Below are 19,893 nucleotides of genomic sequence, written 5' to 3' on the forward strand. Positions count from 1 at the left end.
TTGCCATACTTTGTAGATTGGAAATGGGCTAGAGGGCTTTACTGTTAGACCCCTAGCAAATGCCCAAAATTTAGTGGATTGAAGTCAAGTTTATTTCTCTCATAAGTAAAACTTTAGGTAAGTATATCAGATTAGTACTATAGTCCTGCTCCTTGCAAGCAGTCAGAGACCCAGGGTGTTGGTGGCTCTCTCAGGGTCAACATATAGCTCCCACAGTTGTCCTACTCATTGCCACCACCAGTCACCCAGGTAGAACGAAGGAAAAATAGAATATGAAGAAGCGTGACCTGGTGTTGAGGCACCAGCAGGGAAGCAACATACATCATTTCCATTCACCTTCTTTTAGTGACAATTTAGTCGCATGGGCACATCTAAGTGAGAGAGAAACTGGAAAATGCAATCTGGTTGGGCAGTTATGAGCCATCTACAATTCCATTACAATGGAAGTAGGAAAAGACTAATAGTTTCCACCTCAAAAGCCTGTCCTTAAACCCAGCAATGCCACTTCTACATATATGCTGTAGGGTAGCCTTTCTCAATGGAGGCTTCTGTAAGTGAATAAGTTCTAAACAAAATTATCAGAGTTGCTCTTTTCTTAATTCTAAGGATAGCATATCTAGTATCATTCTAGATGTCCAAGGGAGAAGTTAATTCATTCCACACAGTGAATACCTTAGGGCATCAGGGCTTAATGCTATTAGCTGAGAAAAGCCGCTCTAAAGAGCCTCCCCCAAGGAGGTATATTCATTGTGCATTGTTTGTAGTAGTGAAAATAAGTTCCGTTAACAAGAGAACAGATAACTAGATTATGGTATTCGTACAATGAGATACTATGTAGCAGTTAAAGAACAGAGGCTATAACATATCAGTATGTATAAGTCTCAAAAACAATGTTGAACCAGAATAAGTTACAGAAAGACTCAAATTGTATAGCCCCATTTGTCTTAACTTTGTAAATATGCAAAAGTGTGATCTGTTGTTTATGGATACACGTATATGTACTTAAAAATATAAAATATACCTGGACACGATAAACAACAATTTCAAGGTATAGTTGGAGGTAGAGCTGGTGTTGGAGGTACAAGAATAAGATCAGAGAGGGATGCACACAGGCTTTGTCTGTTTCTGTAATATTTTATTTCTTTTTTTTTTTTAAGATTTTACGTATTTATTCATGAGAGACACAGAGAGAGAGGCAGAGACATAGGCAGAGGGAGAGGCAGGCTCCCTGTGGGGAGCCCGATGCAGGACTCAATCCCAGGACCCCAGAATCACGACCTGAGCCAAAGGAAGACGCTCAACCACTGAGCCAGCCAGGGCCCCTATTTTATTTCTTTTTAAAATAACTTGTAGATGGGGATCCCTGGGTGGCGCAGCGGTTTGGCACCTGCCTTTGGCCCAGGGCGCGATCCTGGAGACCCGGGATTGAATCCCACGTCGGGCTCCCGGTGCATGGAGCCTGCTTCTCCCTCTGCCTGTGTCTCTGCCTCTCCCTCTCTCTCTGTGTGACTATCATAAATAAATAAAAATTAAAAAAAAAACAACAACAAAATAACTTGTAAATGTTAAAATTTAATAAAGCTTCGAGTGGGTATACAGGTCCTTCTAATATCTTTTGCTATATTTTTATTAGCCTTTAAGAATTTCACAATAAAAATGTTTTAATATCATAGAAACAAACCATTTCTCCTCTCAATGGATATATGTGCAATTAAACAGAAGAATCTTGCAGATACCTGTATTATATTTATATCTACTGATGAGGATTCCTGAAGCACCTCTGGCCATCTGGTTGGATAAAAAACACTTTTCCTCAGCACACCTCAAGCCACCTTGCCGAGGTATACTAGTACTTCCAACCAGGCCTCAAACACTGTAGAACTCAAAAGCTGCATATCTGAGACCCTCATATCAAATGAAAAGTTTCTAAATTCTCCCTGAAATACGTCTAATATACTGATTATATGTTAAAAAAAAAAAAAAGCAGCAGATGAGCATTATGCAGCCCTGGTGCCAGGCCTCAATATGCTATGATACTGTCTATATACTGTCAGGCCAATGGCCTGAGCCAAAGACTTATTTATAAGTATAACAAGATTTATACTTATTTACATGGTATTGATTACAAAGCATCCCCTCCTATTTTAAGGGGATGCAAAACACATTTTAGTGTTTGTATCGTAAAATGTTTTGGGGGATGATATTCTCCAACCCTCAGGCAAGGCACTAAAGTGGAGAATCTATGTAAATCCAGACTTGTGCATATATTCTAAAATAATATTTATGTTGTGTAATATACTAAAAATATTCATTCAATATTTATGGAGATACAATGGACTAAAACATACAAGTTTCCTGCCCTCATGGGGCTTAGAGTTATAAGTAAACATTAATCCAAATTTAAATTATAACCGTGGTAGGTACTAGACAAGGAGGGTATGAGTTGCATCTGAAGGGTAGTAGGAGCTAGTGAGGTGAAGACAATGGAGGTGGGCAGAGCATAGAACACTCTGCACAGGGGGAAAAACAAAAACCAAGTGGTAGGAGAAGGAAGGGAACGTCTCCAAAGGCATTACAGACCATGTTACAAATCTTAGAGGAAGAGCAAAAGGCAACCACTGTAAGGTTTTGTTTTGTTTTGTTTTAAGATTTTATTTAGTTATTCATGAAAGATACACAGAGAGGCAGAGACATGGGCAGAGAGAGAAGCAGTCTCCCTGAAGAGACCCCAGTGCAGGACTCGATCCCGGACCCGGGATCATGCCCTCAGCCCAAGGCAGATGTTCAACCACTGAGCCACCCAGGAGTCCCTCACTGCAAGGTTTTAAAAGGTGAGTGGGTTAAGGGTTGAGAAATCAAACTTGCATTTTCAAAACTGTACCATGTCTGGCAGACCAGAGGAAGAATTAGAAGCACCTAGAATGAAAGAGAAGAGTCTAGCTAGGAATGTGTACTGTCATCCAGTGAAGAGATGATGGTGGTTTGGACTAGAATTGTGATAGAAAAGATGGAGGGAATTGGATGGCCTCAAAAGAAATTTAAGAGGTAAAATCAGCAGACCTTGTTGATGGATTAGATAAAGTGGTGTGAGAAAGAGGCAACACCTAGGTTTGTGGTCGCAAAACTGGATGGATGGTGGTACCATTGCTCACTGACAGGAGAAATGTTCTACTGTGATATCCTCTGATAGCCTCCTCTACCCAGGTTACCAGGACCTAAAGTCAAATGGCAACAATCACTCCATATCTGCTCTGACACTCACATTGAATTCTCCTGCCACTTATGAAGACAAAGTTTTGGGGCACCCGGGTGGCTCAGTGGTTGAGCATTGCCTTTGACTCAGGTCATGATCCTAGGGTCCTAGATCAAGTCCCACATCAGGCTTCCCACAGCCTGCTTCTGCCTATGTCTCTGCCTCTCTCTCTGTGTCTCTCATGAATGAATTTAAAAAACTTTAAGAAAAAAAAAAGACAAAATTTCACTTTTACAGGTCAACTACATAATGAAAGTCTTTTTAATGAAATAAAACTTTTTTTCTTCAAGTTAGCTAATAAATTGAATCTTTATTTGACATCACAGAAACAACAATGTGAGAGAATGATGAACCTCTTTAACGATCTCCGGCAACTTAGAAAAGAGAAGAGGATTTAATATGTCAAAGTGCCAAAACAGGTGCAACCACTGTGGAATACAGTATGAGGTTTACTCAAAAAATTAAATATAAAATTACTATATGATTCATTAATTCCCCTACTAGGTATTTACCCAAAGAAAATGAAAATACCAATTTGAAAAGATACATGCACTCTATGCTTATTGCAGCATTATTTACAACAGCCAAGATATGGAAACAACTCAAGTGTTCATCCATAGATGAATGCATAAAGATTATATTATTACATAATATATATAATAGAATATTACTCAGCCATAAAAATAATGAAGTCTTGCCATTTACAACAACATGGATGGATCTAGAGAGTATAATGCTAAATGTAATGTCAGTCAGAGAAAGCCAAATACTATATGATTACACTCATATGGAATTTAAGATACAAATGAACAAAGAAAAAAAGACAAATAAATAAAAAACAGCCTCAAATATGGAGAACAACTGGTGGTTGCCAGAGGAGTGAGGATGGGTGGTGGTGAAATAGGTCAAGGGGATTAAGAGTCCCTTTATCATGATGAGCACTGAGTAATGTATAGAATTGTTGAATCACTATATTGTACACCTGAAACTAATATATCACTGTATATTCATTATACTGGAATTGTTTTAATGTTTAAATAAGTCAGAAAAAAAAAGATGTCAACAATGCCGAATGAAAGCCAAATGACATCACTGCATGTTATACAGACAAAGGTTTCACAGTATTTTCAACAGAGAACCACAATGAGTAGGGTAAGTGTTCATATGGTACACAGCAGTATAGAGCATTATGATAAATGCTCACATAGTCACTTTATGAAGGAAAGAATTACATACTTCTCATCTTCACAGTAATAACGTCCTAAGTTCATTAGCGGTAAGGATAGTAGTTAGAAAGAAACGAACTGCTATAAAAAAAATTTTAAGTACTGTTATATTGAGAAGCACTATCAAATTGACCCAACACAAAATAATAGATAGGTGTTCAAAAATTAGCTCCTTGTTAAAAAGAGGGGAAAATAGACAGCAATTATCTAATTTTAGCAAAACAGTATTATCCCATTAAATTAGTGTTGTGTTGATTCTACAGTCTTATATAATTTGCTAAATTTATTCTGGTTTTATAGTAGTATAAGAGCTGTGAGTATAAGGACTTTATACATGATTTTATGAATATACATATTTAAGTGATATTGCAAATAATTCAAGTCAATATCAGGGGCTTAGGAGTTTTGTTTCCCTTAAAAGAGGTCTGAACCTTATTCAACTTTGAGAACCAGTGAGTGATAGAATAAAATCAAACTCCAGCTTCGTATGTATACAAGGCCTTCCATGATCTGGCCCCACTTAATACCACAGTTTCATTTCCTGTCACTCTCCTACTCAAATCTGAGGTCCTCACAACACTGTAATTTCCATGTTTTTACTTTAGCTGCCCCTTCCACATGAACAATCATCTAAATCTGCTCAGCTAAAATAACCATCATAGCCCATAGACAGACCTTGGGATTTTAATCCTTCCAGAATGACAACTGATGGGTTACTTACTCAACTGAATAAAATGATGCTATGGGTCTGACATCTCTCCTGGTAAGAAGTACATGGGGGATTCTCTTACATTATGGAGAAGTGTGGAGTGGGCACCTGTCAAGCCACAAAGTGGAAGGCAACAGGGTCCCACTAAACCAGAGAAGCCAAACCGGTAGTGCAGCCAAGATGGTGCCTTCTCTCTAAAAACAGGCCTTCACAGGCTGGAAGAGTGGTCACTCCCAGGCACTCCCCCAAAACTTCTCAAGTGTTTTACTTTATAAATATGGGCTTCTGGTAAGAAAAGATAAACCACTTCAGTCTACGTTTGTGATAACTTTTTTTGGGCATGAATATCTGTTCAGGAAAATTAGAAATCTATCCAGGCTGTATTTATTTTTCACTCAAAGTAATTCATTTATTGAACACCATGAGGAAAAAAATATGTACTCTTAAACACAAATCATATACTTGATTGATTATAAGACTACCAAGGAGAAAAATCAGCGTTGCTTTTCGGCTACTGAAATGTTACTGTCTGAGCATATTTGAAAAGTAACAATACCAAAACATGTTTTTAAACTCTCCTAAAATTAGATCTAGGTGAATGACATGTGGTCTACAGCTGGTAGATCACTGATCTAAAGAAAAAGAAAAAACAAAAAGATTCCTTCTTGAGCCAAAGTTTATATGGCTCATGGATTCAGAAACAGCTTGAAATTGTATCTATTTTACTTTTTATTTGTTTGTAGGTTCTTACATATCAAACTTCAAGTTTTATAATGCTTATCTAAAAAATACTTATCTAATTTATTTTTTGATCTCTTGATTTATTTATATATACCTATTTGCATTCTATATCTCATCTGTAGAATTTTCAAGTTTTTTTCTTCTACATTTATTCTATTTACCTAAAGCAGTGGTTCCCCAAAATTATGGATGAAGTGTTAGTCTTGCAAGATATTCTGAGAAAAAGAAATTCCCAAAGTCAACTAAGTCTGGGAAATTATATATACGATATTCAAGTCACGTGAACATTTTGGCTAAATATTCTGAGAAATCCTAAAATAATAAAATCTATTTAGCCATCTTAATTCAGTATTTCCCAGACTTATTTGAACTTAAAGTAACAAAAATAATTTTTTAGACATGCATTCAACATCCTGTAGATATAATGTTCTGCAGAAAATGCTTTGAGAAATGCTGATCTAAAGTCACCTTAAAAAAGAAAAAAAAAAAAAAAAACTTCCCATAGGAGAAAGGATTCTCAAATGATGCAAAGGGTTGCTGAAGAGAATGAGGGATGACGCTTTTGGTGACCTAAAGCTGAGCGAAGCTGGGAGAAAAGATGATGCTCACAGAGACCAGGATTGTTTCAGTCAATGCAGACATTTTAAGTCCAGAAGATTCCATTCAGGCTGAAGCAACCTGAGCAATCTAAAGAGAGCCAGAGTAACAATAAGAACTACTATTACTGCCATTTTTACATTTATTTCTACTTCAATTCAGTAATTGCTTTGAATTGGAAAGGTACCACACAGACATTATCTCTAACCACAATATGAGAGATAAGGAAACCTTTGTTAGTGAATCATTCCAGTTCAGTCTGTAAAGCTTCTTCATTGAAGAAATTGCTGTCCCTCTTTTTTAAAAAATATTTTATTCATTTATTTGACACAGAAAGAGAGAGAGAGAGAACATGAGCAGGGGGAGGGGCAGAGGAAGAGGGACAAGCAGGCTCTCCGCTGATCAGGGAGCCCTATGTGGGGCTCCATCTTAGGACCCCAGGATCATGATCTCAGCTTAAGGCAGATGCTTAACCAACTGATCCACTCAACTTCCCCTTCAATTGTTTTCCCTTTGTTCTCTAAGGCACTCATTACCCTCTCTAGAGCCTTCCCTAATGCAATTAATTCTAGTATAAAACAGGTTAAACCCCATTGATGACTTTGGTGTACTTAACCATACCATGTCTGGTTTCCACCATGAATCAAATAGTTGTACATACTAGGGGCACCTGGGTGGCTCAGTGCATCTAACTCTTGATTTCTGTTCAGATCATGATCTTGGGGTCATGATCTCAGAGTTATGAGATTGAGCCCCATGTCCAGCTCTGCGGCCAATGCGTATGGAATCTGTTTGCGTCTCTCTTTCTCCCTCTTTCTCTGCCTCTCCCCCTGCTTGAGCATGTTATAAATAAATAAATAAATAAATAAATAAATAAATAAATAATAAATAAAGTCTTTAAAAAAATAGTTGTACATGCTAAATCTGATGAGACCTGTGATCACCTAGGCATGGCATGGTATTTTGAAATTACTTCCCAAAGCTCTTTTAAAACTGTACAAGAAAATCAATCTTCACATTCAAAGCAAACTCAAAAGCCTAGAGAGGCCAAGCAGGTAACATAAATGAGGGGAGCTGGTCAGGAATAATCAATAGTTGGTGACAGACTGTGTTGATCTAGAAAGAATGTTCCATCTAAAGGGCATAACCATTAGCTTTAGCAGATTGTTGTCAACATGAGCTCAGTATTGCTTAATTTTATTTTTTCAAATGAAGCCAGAAATACAGGTTTTGCATGAAATCTCCCAATTTTTAACATGTTGACAACTAACTAATTTCTTACAAACATTAGCAGGGCCAAAGCAACATTAATTTGCAAGCTGTTTGCTCATATTCTCATAAGTCAACTTCACTAAAAATTGTGTTTCTCTACCACCTCTTGTCTACCCCACTGATCACTCCCTCCATCTAGTAGACCTGGGTTGCTTTTGACACACTCAAAAAATCAAAAGCTTGACATACTGAAGTCATATTTAAAACCTCAGAGTCAGGGACACCTGGGTGGCTCAGTGGTTGAGCGTCTGCCTTTAGCCCAGGGTGTGATCCTGGAGTCCTGGGATTGAGTCTCGCATCCAGCTTCCTGTAGGGAGCCTGCTTCTCCCTCTGCCTATGTCTCTGTCTCTCTCACTGTGTCTCTTATGGATAAATAAATAAAATCTTTAAAAAATAATAAATAAAACCTCAGAGTCAGAAGTCAATTATAAAAAGGAGGCCCCCGTTTTTTGTTTTTTTGTTGTTGTTTTTTTTTTTTTTGGTTTTTTTTTTTTTTTTTGAAAGATAGTAGCAAGGTTAAAGTAAATGCATGTACCACTTGAAGACTGGCAATTATTATGTGCCTTTTCTGATGCATTATATGCCAGACTGACTCAAAGTATGAGGAGACCATTAGCACTGCTTTAGTTACCAAATATTTTTTCTTCCTCCTCTCCAAACTGATTTGCCAAATTACTTTTGGAGATGAGATTCAGGCTTACTAGGGCACAGGGTAGGGTAGTCCTCTGTGATATTCTCTTGTCACCGGGGGTGCTTGTTAGAGAGTTGGCCAATGCCACCTGATACATGTATTATTCAAAGCTAGGGTTCAAGGTGTGGCCTGTGGTCTTTTAAGATCAAAATCATCACTAAGTCCCCAGAGATCAACATTATCTCCGAGAAGAGCCAAAGAGAAGAAGATGGGAAGAGTTTGGCTCCGTGAGAATGGATTTTTCCTCTGCCTCATTCTCCACCTGCTTCTTCAAGGTAAGAAGGGACAAGAGCAAAAACAAAGCAAACATATAATGTCTGAGAAACAGACAAACCAGGCAAATTTTTGTTACTCCTAGATAGCCAGTTCCTGGATATCCATTTTGGTAAAAACAAAAACTCAGGACGCTGGCAGCTTTGTACCTCTTTAAGATCCTTCTCCCCCTGCACTTCTCTTGGCTTCTTCTCTTTCCCCACTTCTTTCTCTTTCCAGGCACATAACCCAGTTGCATGTTTCTGAGTATCAACTAATGTTAAAAAGAAGAAAATTCTTTCTAAGCTCTCTTGAAGTAAATTAAATGGAACAGAGAAAATGCTAAATGGGAGAAGGTGATGAGAAGATCTGTCATGTAAAAGGAAAACATTTTCAGGAAAAAATTTTCAACAGATTATTTTTTCTCATTCATTATTGCAAATGAACAATGAGGGTTGGTACAATATCAAAGACATATCTGAATAGACTCTACCAGAAGATGCTATCACATAATTCTCTATTTCTGCATCACAAAGTATGACTAGAAAAAGGCCAGGTATAAGATGGGCAGGGAAGTCTCTTTAAGACAGTCTCAGTGGTGGGAACCACTGTGGTTTAGAAGAGAACAATTGAACAGCATAGCAGAAACACAGTAAATTCTTATTAACTTGAAAACCTGAGTTCCTTCTGCAAGGTCCCACATACCTCATCCTGCCAACCTGATTGCCTTCGTCATTAATTGATGATCATCTATGCTGTATTAATGTATTTAGGAGAAGAACCGTGATTCCAAAAATTATCACTGACATCACCTAAGTGTATCAAGGACAGAGAGGAGCAATAGAAGGACACTGAATAAAGGTGGAGAGGTTTGTGGTAAGATTCAGGACACTGAAAAGTGGTGGTCAGGGCTGAGTTTGCCTATATGTTTGGACAAGTTTTGCATAGGTACAGAAACAATGGAATTGAGGATGGAGCCCTGACTCAGTCACCTCATCAACTTCCACCATTTGCCTACCAGCCCAGGCCACACTCCCTGGCCCAGGAAGGAGGAGCTCACATGCTTCTCTCATGCCCCCTGTTTTCTCTGTGCAGAAACACTAGCCAGTCCCAGTCCTGACACTCTTCTCACAGGGTCTCTACTCTCTGCAGGAAGAGGAAACACATTCACCATCAATTGCTCAGGCTTTGACCGATATGGAGTGGATCCTGCTGCCTTCCAAGCAGTGTTTAACAGAAAGGCCTTCCGTCCAGTCATCAACCACAGCATCCCCACTCTTGTCAACATCTCCTTCACTATGTCTGCCATTGTGGAAGTGGTGAGTCCTGACTCAACATAGCAATGGGATGAGCAGTAGTAAGCAGTGGGTTCCCTGCTTGAATTTTATAAAGTGAAAAATCTCATTCTTTGGCGTGGGAAGATATGATAGGGCATAATGCTTCAGTGACATCATGGCAGATAAAATCTGTCCCTTTTTGGACTACTCCATAAGAAACATAACCCCAATAGACTTTCATACTTTTAACTTCACTTATTGTACCCTGGGTTATTTGACCTCCATTTTTCAGTGGTTTATGATTAAAAATCATAATTGCCACATAGAACAGCGTTGGAAATGAGTAGGAGGTAGGTGGTGGCATTGGACTTGATCTCATGGAGACCATGATCCTAGATAAAAACTGTTTTTTTCAGGACGCACAGCTTCAACTGATGACGTCTTTCCTGTGGCTAAACCTGGTATGACAGACTGTTTCCCCTTTACTATGGTACCTCTCATTTTCCACTCCTGGGTGCAGATTACAGTGGATAAAGCTGAGAATACTCACGAATCAGACAAGTTTAAACACAGCCGGACTAACAAATGAAAACACAAAACTTCCTGATTATTTTGCCAGTTTTGGAGTGCAGAGATGGGGCACAGGGAGAAAGTATAATAAACCAAGATCATGAAAGACGAGACTCAAGTGTCTCCATCCCAGGGACTCCAAAGCTAAGGTCAAGGTCTTCTTTGAGAGCATCAAGGGAGAACTAGAAGGACTTTGTTAAGGACATAGTGGCAGCTGTCACCAGAGAGGGCGTAGGAGAGTGAGAAAATGAGAGAAAAAAAGAAATGTAAAGTACAGGAGGCAGAGTGCGATTAAAACTAGTTCCCACCCCATTTGTCCCACACCATGGTTTCCTATAGATTTGGTACAATCCATTCATCAGGTGGAACCCAGAGGAATGTGGGGGCATCAGGAAGATCAGCATAGCAGCTGAGAATCTTTGGCTTCCAGATATTTTCATCGAGGAGTTGTGAGTATCAGACCTGGAAAAAAGCAAGAAGGAAACCCTATCTCCAAGGAAGGAATTGATATAACCAATAAGGGACATGCAAAGACTCAACTTAGAAGGAGCAATGTCTGAATTGAGCGTACACACACCCCCTCCCAGAATATGGCTATAGGTGGAAGGGGGAAGTCAAATGAGAGGAGTTGGAGCACAGGGATGGTCTGCCCTGAGAAAGAGGGCCAAGATTGACAGGGAACCCACAGTGTCCATCTTCCTATCCCTCTCCCATACATACAGCATGGATGTGGATCAGACAGCTACAGGTCTCATGGCTTATATCAACAGCGAAGGTCTCATCAAATATGATAAGCCAATGAGGGTGGTCAGCATCTGTAACCTGGACATCTTCTATTTCCCCTTTGATGAACAGAACTGCACACTCACTTTCAGCTCATTCATCTACACAGGTAAGTGAGGCTGTTTATAGTGGCCTATTGAGAGGCAGAGAAAGGGTTTTGAGAAAGAAGACGCCAGGAAGCTGGGAAGAGTGAGGGGATCTCACTGAAAGGGGTGTGGAAGCTAAGTGGTAAGGGATCAACAGTCTGGGCAAAGGGTTTGGGAGCATTCTGCGAGGCTGAGTTGTCTGGGTCTCCTTTGCAGTAGAGAACATGGTCCTTGGCATGGAGAAGAAAGTGCAGGAGATTTCGGACACATCACGGAACCTCATTCGGAGCAAGGGGGAGTGGGTACTTCTGAATATCCACCAGAGAATGGTGAAGATGACTGTGGGCACCAACCAGTATGACCAAATCATTTTCTATGTGAGCTCAGGGGCCATGGTTGTGGTCTTCTCTAAGATGCATAGCTTATGTCTCCCACCAGAATTTAAGCTCTCCCACTAGAAAGTAAGCTCCATAAGGGTGGAGATTTTTATAACTTTTTTCACTGATAAATCTCCACTACCTAAAACGGTACCTGGAACTCAGTAAATCTTGATTGAATAAATCCTCCCTGAGGAAAAAACAAAGTTCCTATGGGAGTGACTCATAGTGAAAATGAGCTTCCCAACTCCCATGTCTATCAGAACTCTTTGGAAAACAAGAATTTTTATATTTATTTTTAAAAAGAGATGGTAGAAAAGTTATGAAACACTAAGTGATATTATGCTTTCAAATCCAAATTATCTGCCACTGCCTTGCTTTACCTCCCACTGGTCTTGAATGGCCACCGACAAGGTCACTAGAGAGTAGACCTTGATAAGGAAAACAAGCAGAAATACAAGGATAAAATGTACATGATACCTAGGAATTTGGTCCCACAGTCCTGCTAAGAGCCCTACATTGGTAGGGCTAAAAATGGAAGTGAAGAAAGTTGACACCTTGGGCCAACAAGGTATGAGATACATTTCAGTGGTAAGCAGGATGGCAGAAGCAAACCCTGGAAAGGGAGACTGGTGATTAAGATGACTTTGTTGGAAAGAGAGGAAAGTGAAAGGGACTTGAGGTAACATTTCCTTCCTAGACAGTTTGGTCTGAGACGCATCTCAACTCTTGCTCTTAACTGGCTCAGCAGCCTCCCAGCCTATTCCTCACTTTCTCCTCCCTCCAGGTGGCTATCAGGCGCAGGCCCAGACTCTATGTTATAAACCTTCTGGTGCCCAGTGGCTTTCTGGTTGCCATCGACGCCCTCAGCTTCTACCTGCCGGCAGAAAGCGAGAATCGTGCCCCATTCAAGATGACACTTCTCCTGGGCTACAACGTCTTCCTGCTCATGATGAATGACTTACTCCCTGCAACTGGCACCCCCCTCATCAGTAAGGCACCCCCCTCATCAGTAAGGTCCCTCCCTCCATCAGAATAATAAAAGCAAAGTGGGGGATGGGGTGGGGAGATGGTCCAGTGGAACCAGGTCAGAGTAAAAAGAGATCCTGGAAAAAGGTTCCCTGGGAAAAGAGAAAACACAAAGTCCTGGGAAGTACCTCTGACCCTCAGGCAGACTAATTTTCCCTCCAGGTGTCTACTTTGCCCTGTGTCTGTCCCTGATGGTGGTCAGCCTTCTGGAGACCATTTTCATCACCTACCTGCTGCACCTGGCCACCACCCAGCCCCCACCTATGCCTTGGTGGCTCCACTCTCTGCTCCTCTACTGGGCCAACCCAAGGACATGCTGCCCCACTGCACCCCAGAAGGGAAATAAGACCCTGGGCTCCACCCCCACCCACCTGCCTGGTAAGGGAGTCAGCACTGCCCACACTTCCTTTTCCCACACCTCCACTCCTCTGCTCCTGCCTCCTTCCCTGGCCCCTTCCCTCCCTAAGCGCACTTCATGACCCATGGCTGAGTCTCTTTCCCTCTGTAGGTGTGAAGGAGCCCGTGGAGTTGGTGGGAAAGGTGTCAGGTCCCAGAGAGGCAGAGTTAAATGGGTGTCCTGAGTCCACAAGGGCCCAGCAGGAAGATGAAGCTCAGAGGCAGCACTTGGTCGATTTGTGGGTGCAGTTCAGCCACATGATGGACACCCTGCTCTTCCGACTCTATCTGCTCTTCATGGCCATCTCCATCACCACGGTCATTGTCCTCTGGAACACCTAGGCAAATGCCCACCTACAAGCTCTAGTCTGGAGCTTCTCTTGCCTCTGGAACCAGCCAAGCTCCCATGTGTGCCCAAATCCCAGCCTCACAGCCCTGGCAACCACCTTGTTTTCAGGTGTTTCAGTTGTTTTCAACTCAGTCCTCTGCAGTTTCAGACAAGACCTGGATGATTGCCTGTGCCTCCTAGAGAGGGTCCTTGCTCCTACATGCCATCAGCCCCCTTCATGCCTCCGGTACATGCTGCCTGCCTGACTCCTCAAGATTCAAGTTCCTGGAATACTTTCTTGATTGACTCACTCCAAATAAACCCCTTTGCAGAAGGCATTGGCTCTTTCCTGCATTATATTACAGTATTAAAAATCTTGAATTGAGAGTCTTCTTGGAGAAGCTACTCATTACCAAAGTAAAAATGATTTTTAAGTCTATTAGACAATTTGTGAAAACAGGGAGAGGGGAGAGAAGGGTTCAAAACCAATTATAAGAAATTATAATAAAATAGAGATTAATCTCCTAAATCTAGTTTTTCTGGATTTAAGCTTTAGAAATTAATAATGTGCCAGAATCAGGCATCTCTTACTTAAAGTGTGAAGCATTTTGTCACAGCCTGACATATGACTCATTCATCCTTAAGCATTTAGATGTTAACATAATCCCAAATTACCGTTAACTGTGTTGCGATCAAAGTGGATGTGCCCTTAATTGTGTGAAGTAAAGAACATGAGGCCAAGGACAGCACATTTGAAAATGGCATCTGCTTTACTTACGAGTAACACAAATGCCCCCATGTGAACTGGAAAATTCCCCTTTCCAGCACTTGCCTTATGATTTTGCAAGTGTTTGTCTGTTGACCCATCTCTCCCATCTTCCCCTGTCTGGGAGAAGCAGAGGCTCCACTGTGTCACTGTACATGGGAGCTGTGACATGATTTGCTGGACACCCTAGGTTCAGAAAAGCACAGATATGAGAGCATATGAATTAAAACTCACACAAAATCGTTTATTTTTAGCAACCATTTATTTTCCTTTCTTTTATTCTATGACTTTCTATCGCAAGATAGAAGATTAACGTAATGTTTACTAAACAGCATTTAGCTGGTTCCTCCTCTGTACTGCTCTTGCTCAAACTTCTTTGGCTCCCTCTTCAGGGAGCTGTAGATGCCCAAAGGTTAGCAAGGCTATCAATTTTCACTGGAAGTGGTGCTGTTGGTGATGCGGGCCAAGGTCCTACCCCTTGTTTGCTGCAGGAGCCCAAGCCAGTAGGGGCAGACGTCCCCAGCTGGGTGTTGAGTCACCAGGACCAGCTATGACTTGTTCTTTCCTACAGCTGGCCCTCGGGCAGAAGTCCATAGGAAACTGGAATATTGAGGCAGAGGCACCCTGTTAAGCTCTAAATTGCTACTTGCACCCAGGCCCATGGTCTTCCAACTCAACTTGTGTTCCTTAATTCTTTTTCTTTCACTCGCATTTTTTTTTCCAAGAATGTCTTTGGTTTCTCAGTTTCTAAGGCCCTGTCAAGCACCCCCTCACCATCACCAGTGTTCTAGGCATGTCCAAAACCTAGTATATACACAATCCAGGCTCAAATTGGGAGGCCCTGACATTCACCCAAATAAATCAGCATATCTGTTATTATTTCTCAATTCTTCAACTCACAGCTTTCTACAAAGTGAGCCTTTAGAAAGGACACAGTATAATAATAATAATAACCGACACTTAGTAAGTTATGAATATGTGGCAGGCACTCTCCTAAGTGTCTTAGATAAATAATCGCATTTAATCCTTACAGTAACCCTATGAAGTATGAATTGTAGATCCATAAACCCTTGCAGCCAAATGTGTTTGGGAATCTGGAATTTTTCATATTTTTAAAAAGATTTTATTTATTCGTGAGAAACACAGAGAGAGTCAGAGACACAGGCAAAGGGAGAAGCAGGCTCCCTTTGGGGAGCCCATTGTGGGACTTTATCCCAGGATCCCGGGATCATGACCTGCGCCAAAGGCAGATGCTCAACCACTGAGCTACCCAGGCATCCCAGACTTTAAAAAGGAAATAATATGCATGTACTATATGGGGTACAGGGCAGCACCCTATGATCAAACACATTAACATTTCTGCAGTGAAATCTATGAATATTCACAGTAGGGAACAGAAATGATACTAGGGATAGTCTCACATCATTTCAGGTCAGGTTTAGCCACCAAATAACTTATGAAAAATCATTTGGTTTTCAAAGCTCTTTAGGTTATAGTGCTGTGGTTTTGTATTAATGTCCCCAGTTTTATATATTCAGATACAAGAGATGAAATAAACGAAGGAAATGAAGCACAGAGGTGAAGTGACAGCCACTGAGCTGTCTCCTAGGTGCCACAGCTAAGTGACTGAGCCATGGTTAGATACTGGGCTCTGAGCCTCTGCCTCACTGCCCTCCAAACTGAGGACGAGAACTGGACAGGTTCTCTAAGAGCTCCGAGCTCCATGCTGAGATGTCAGTTCTGCTGCATATCTTTATCAGCTAATGTCAGAATTAAAATAGACCTGATCAGGGTCCCAAAGACAAACTTTCTTTTAAATTTTCTTTTACTCCCTTCCTCAGGCTTTACCACTCCTCCCGTCTCCCCTCCACCCCCTTTATACATAATAGGTAAGTTCACTACTTGCACTTTCTCCACTTCTTTCTGTAGTGTGTATTTCCCCAGATCTCATCCCAAAAATCCACTTTTCCTTTGTATCCTCCATAGATTTCGTTTTTTGCTGCTCATACATATTCTACAGCCAAATACTTGGATCTTCTTCTCCTATGCCCTTTCCCAAGACAGTCATCTCACATGTCACCTGGAAACTCATTCTTGACATTTCTAAGTAGCTCAATGACCCAGCTTTTGGGGGGATTCTGAAATTCTTTAAGATCAATATGTGGCATTTTAGTTTTCCCACCCATCTTCACGGTACATATTTTTACGCTTATTTTCTTCACATTTGTTCTGGCACATGAATTAAGTGTTTCATTTGAACAGGAGCTATGCGATTTGTCTTTTTTGACACATGAATTAAGAGGCTAGATCTCCTTTCAGTAAGAGAAGGCATAATATAATTATGGTGATTTTATCTTCTCCTCAAGCAAAATCTGAACACACGCTCTTAACACACAAACAATAATCATGTGGAACCTTGAAACCAGAACCCTCCCAGAAAATTGACTGATATGGTTGCTGCCTTTCTGTTCCATCTATAATAGAATTGTCTGATAAGTACACTTGGTGATAATGACTCTCCTCTTGTTATGGGGCAAACGTCTGAAAGGCTTTGCAAAGTAATTTAGGAAAATCTTTAGAAAAATCTGCTGACAGGAAACTGGTCCTGCCTGGGCTGTCTTGCATTTGATGGTTTGTCTCTGCATGGTAGCCATTCATCTTATCCATTCATCAGCAGTGTTATCCGTGGTTCTTGCACATACCTGTATTCACTTCCTTTCTCTAAACTATTATAAGCAGTATTTCTCCATGTTTTTCACATTTTCTTTCAGGTCCATATTAACCTGGCATTAAAATGTATTATCTCATTACTGTCTTTGCTTTCTCTTCTCTCCCTTCAGGTCCACTCTCCCATGTGAAGTCACAGACTTCTTATCAAGCCCATCCTTTTCCTCTCCAATTTCTGACCTTCCTTTGATAACCTCTCCTATTTGATCATTCATTAGCACTGCTTCTTCTAAATGGCAGAGGGAAAAATAGTTTAAAAGGGAGACTTTGGAATCTGGCAACCCTGGGTTCTAACCTGACTTTGTTACTTGTTGGGTAAAAACCTGTATAGGTGGATTCACCCCCACAAGTTTCAATTTCATTTATGAAGTGTAACTAATAACACAGATTAAATAATTTTAAAAATATGGATTAAAAAATCATTTACAAGCTTACAGAAACTAGAAAGCCAAATGCGATGCACCAGAGAACATCTATTTATCACGCAGACTGAGACTCAGTATGCAAAATCGACTTCTAGGTGGGAGGCAACAGACATAAAGAATTACTGACTTTCTGGTTTAGCCTCCTCATTTTTCAGATGAGAAAAATGAAGTGATAAGTGTGGGGTTGTCTGTCATATTTCAAGAAAGCCTAGGATCAGAGTCTGGGCCTGTCAGAATGGCAGGTCAGATGAGTGTTAGTCCATGCGACTCTCTTTCCAGGTGTATTTCAGAGTCCCAAGACCTTCCTTCTCTCCTGCTCCAGACACCACAGCCAACCTGACCCCAGTTAGTGACCCACTCTGCCGTTTGGGTGTTCCAGTTGCTTCTGTATTCCTGGATCCTTAGCCCTGGCCGATGGCCTCTGTGTGTGTCTGCAATCCATCAGGGCTGCAAAACTAATTTCCCCCTTCCACCATCTAATTCTGCCCTTGCCAGGTTACAGCTAGATTTCCAAGCCTAATCCACCAGGGTCCTAGATGAGTAGGACCATGTAGTGTGATCCTGCTTGGAATAAGCTAAGGAGAAAGTTATTGGTGTCTGTGACTTGAAAAACTACAGCTCCTGTCCTCACTGATTACCCTGGAATCCAAGGATTGTCTAGGGATTTCACTGGTGGGAAAACCAGGGGCCTAATAATCCAGTCCACAAGACTTCCCAGCTGTGGAGTAATAAAAAGAGCAAGGAAAGAACACTGGAATCAGATCTGTGTTTGGATTCTACCTATTTCTACCTGGGCGGACAATGAACAAGATTTTTTACCTTCTTTACCTTAGTTTTCTTAATCTATAAAATGGGAGTAATACCACTCAAAGCAGTTGGGAGGATAAGAATACTGTAAGTAAAGTGCCTAACGCAGTGTAGGGCACATGGCACAAACTCAATAAATGGTAGCTCTGGTTAGGCCTTCATTGGAAACTTGGAGGGGCAATCAGAAAGAAAAGGCTGGGCCCGGGCTCTAGGCCTCTGCACCTCCTCTGTAGTGCATTTTCCAAACCCTATCTCTACCAAACTGCACACAAGATGGAGGGCCACACCTTAGCAAGGTGGGAATAGCAAGCAACTTCTCTGATGTGGCCTCAGGACCCCCAAGGGGTTCCCTACTATTTTTCTTACATTTGCCCAAGGTGCTTGTGTGTAACTGACTGCTAACTACTATATGCTACACCCTGGGTGGGGACAGTGGGGGGGTCAGTGGATAGAACAAGATGTGCCCCCTGCTTTCTATGAGGTTATAGAGTAGGAAAGGAGATGCCTTACTGCTCTATTTCTTCTGCCTCTATCATATGCATTTCCTGGCAGCTAAATCTACTTTTTTTTTTTTAAAGATTTTATTTATTTATTCATGAGAGGCGCAGAGAGAGGCAGAGACATGGGCAGAGAGAGAAGCAGGCTCCATGCAGGGAGCCCCACGTTGGACTCAATAGGTCTCCAGGATCACCCACGGGGCTGAAGGCAGGCGCCCAACCGCTCAGCCACTCAGAAGTCCTGAACATGTTGTTTTGTAAACAAATTAAAATATTTATCTTTTCTCCCTACCTGTGACCCTCCAGAATTCTGAAACTCTCCGCAAGTAATCTTTCTTTTATGGCCGTTGGAAATCATCTGCGGAAGTTCCACGGGAGGGCAGCCTGGGTGGCTCAGCGGTTTAGCGCCGCCTGCAGCCCAGGGCGTGATCCTGGAGACCCAGAATCAAGTCCCGGGTCAGGCTCCCTGCATGGAGCCTGCTTCTCCCTCTGCCTGTGTCTCTGCCTCTCTCTCTCTCTTCTCTCTCTCTCTCTTCTCTGTGTATTCTCATGAATAAATAAAAAAAATCTTTTTTTTTTTAAAGGAAGTACCGTGGGAATCTGTTCTCATTGTAATCAGACATCATTGGAAGGATTGGTTGTATTACCAAGGCCTTGAATAGAATGGCATCTGTTTTTCTTTTTCTTCTTCCCCCGCCACCCCCCACTCTACTTTTGAGTCCAACCTTTTGACTTAGGTCCAGTTTTTCATCCAACCTTGATAAAAGCAAGATGCACATCAACTGTCCTCAGCTGCCTTTCATCAGGGCTTGAAGTCAACCCCCTTTCCTAGACTCAAGGTCTGATAGCCAGCCTACCTGTGAAACTCAAGTGTACTTGAAAGACTTTCACTCTTAGCCAATCCAGGAGTCCAGTGCATCCATGTGGATATAGACACAGTAGTACTTTGGTCCTATATGGCATGATGGCCCAATCCTCTGGCCAAGTTTCCAAAACAGAGAAGAAATACCTTACAGAGCTGGCGGGGCTGAAGCACTGCAGATGTCTCAAACCTTCAAACCAGACAGAAAATATGTCTTTCCTA

The 19,893-nt window shown here is 41.4% G+C and overlaps 1 protein-coding gene across 1 annotated transcript; it reads left to right on the forward strand.

Annotated features, from left to right (window-relative positions):
- Positions 1-10,039: 10,039 nt before the first annotated feature.
- On the forward strand, positions 10,040-13,710 carry LOC112662830 (5-hydroxytryptamine receptor 3C-like). The gene is made up of 9 exons (XM_025451466.2): positions 10,040-10,060; positions 10,435-10,479; positions 10,928-11,037; positions 11,311-11,480; positions 11,674-11,798; positions 12,257-12,259; positions 12,622-12,826; positions 13,026-13,241; positions 13,372-13,710. Exons 1-9 carry the CDS (start codon positions 10,040-10,042, stop codon positions 13,599-13,601), a joined length of 1,125 nt encoding a protein of 374 aa, XP_025307251.1. The 3' UTR covers positions 13,602-13,710.
- Positions 13,711-19,893: the final 6,183 nt, after the last annotated feature.

This window comes from Canis lupus, chromosome 34 (genome assembly GCF_003254725.2).
Source record: "Canis lupus dingo isolate Sandy chromosome 34, ASM325472v2, whole genome shotgun sequence".
NCBI lineage: Eukaryota > Metazoa > Chordata > Mammalia > Carnivora > Canidae > Canis > Canis lupus.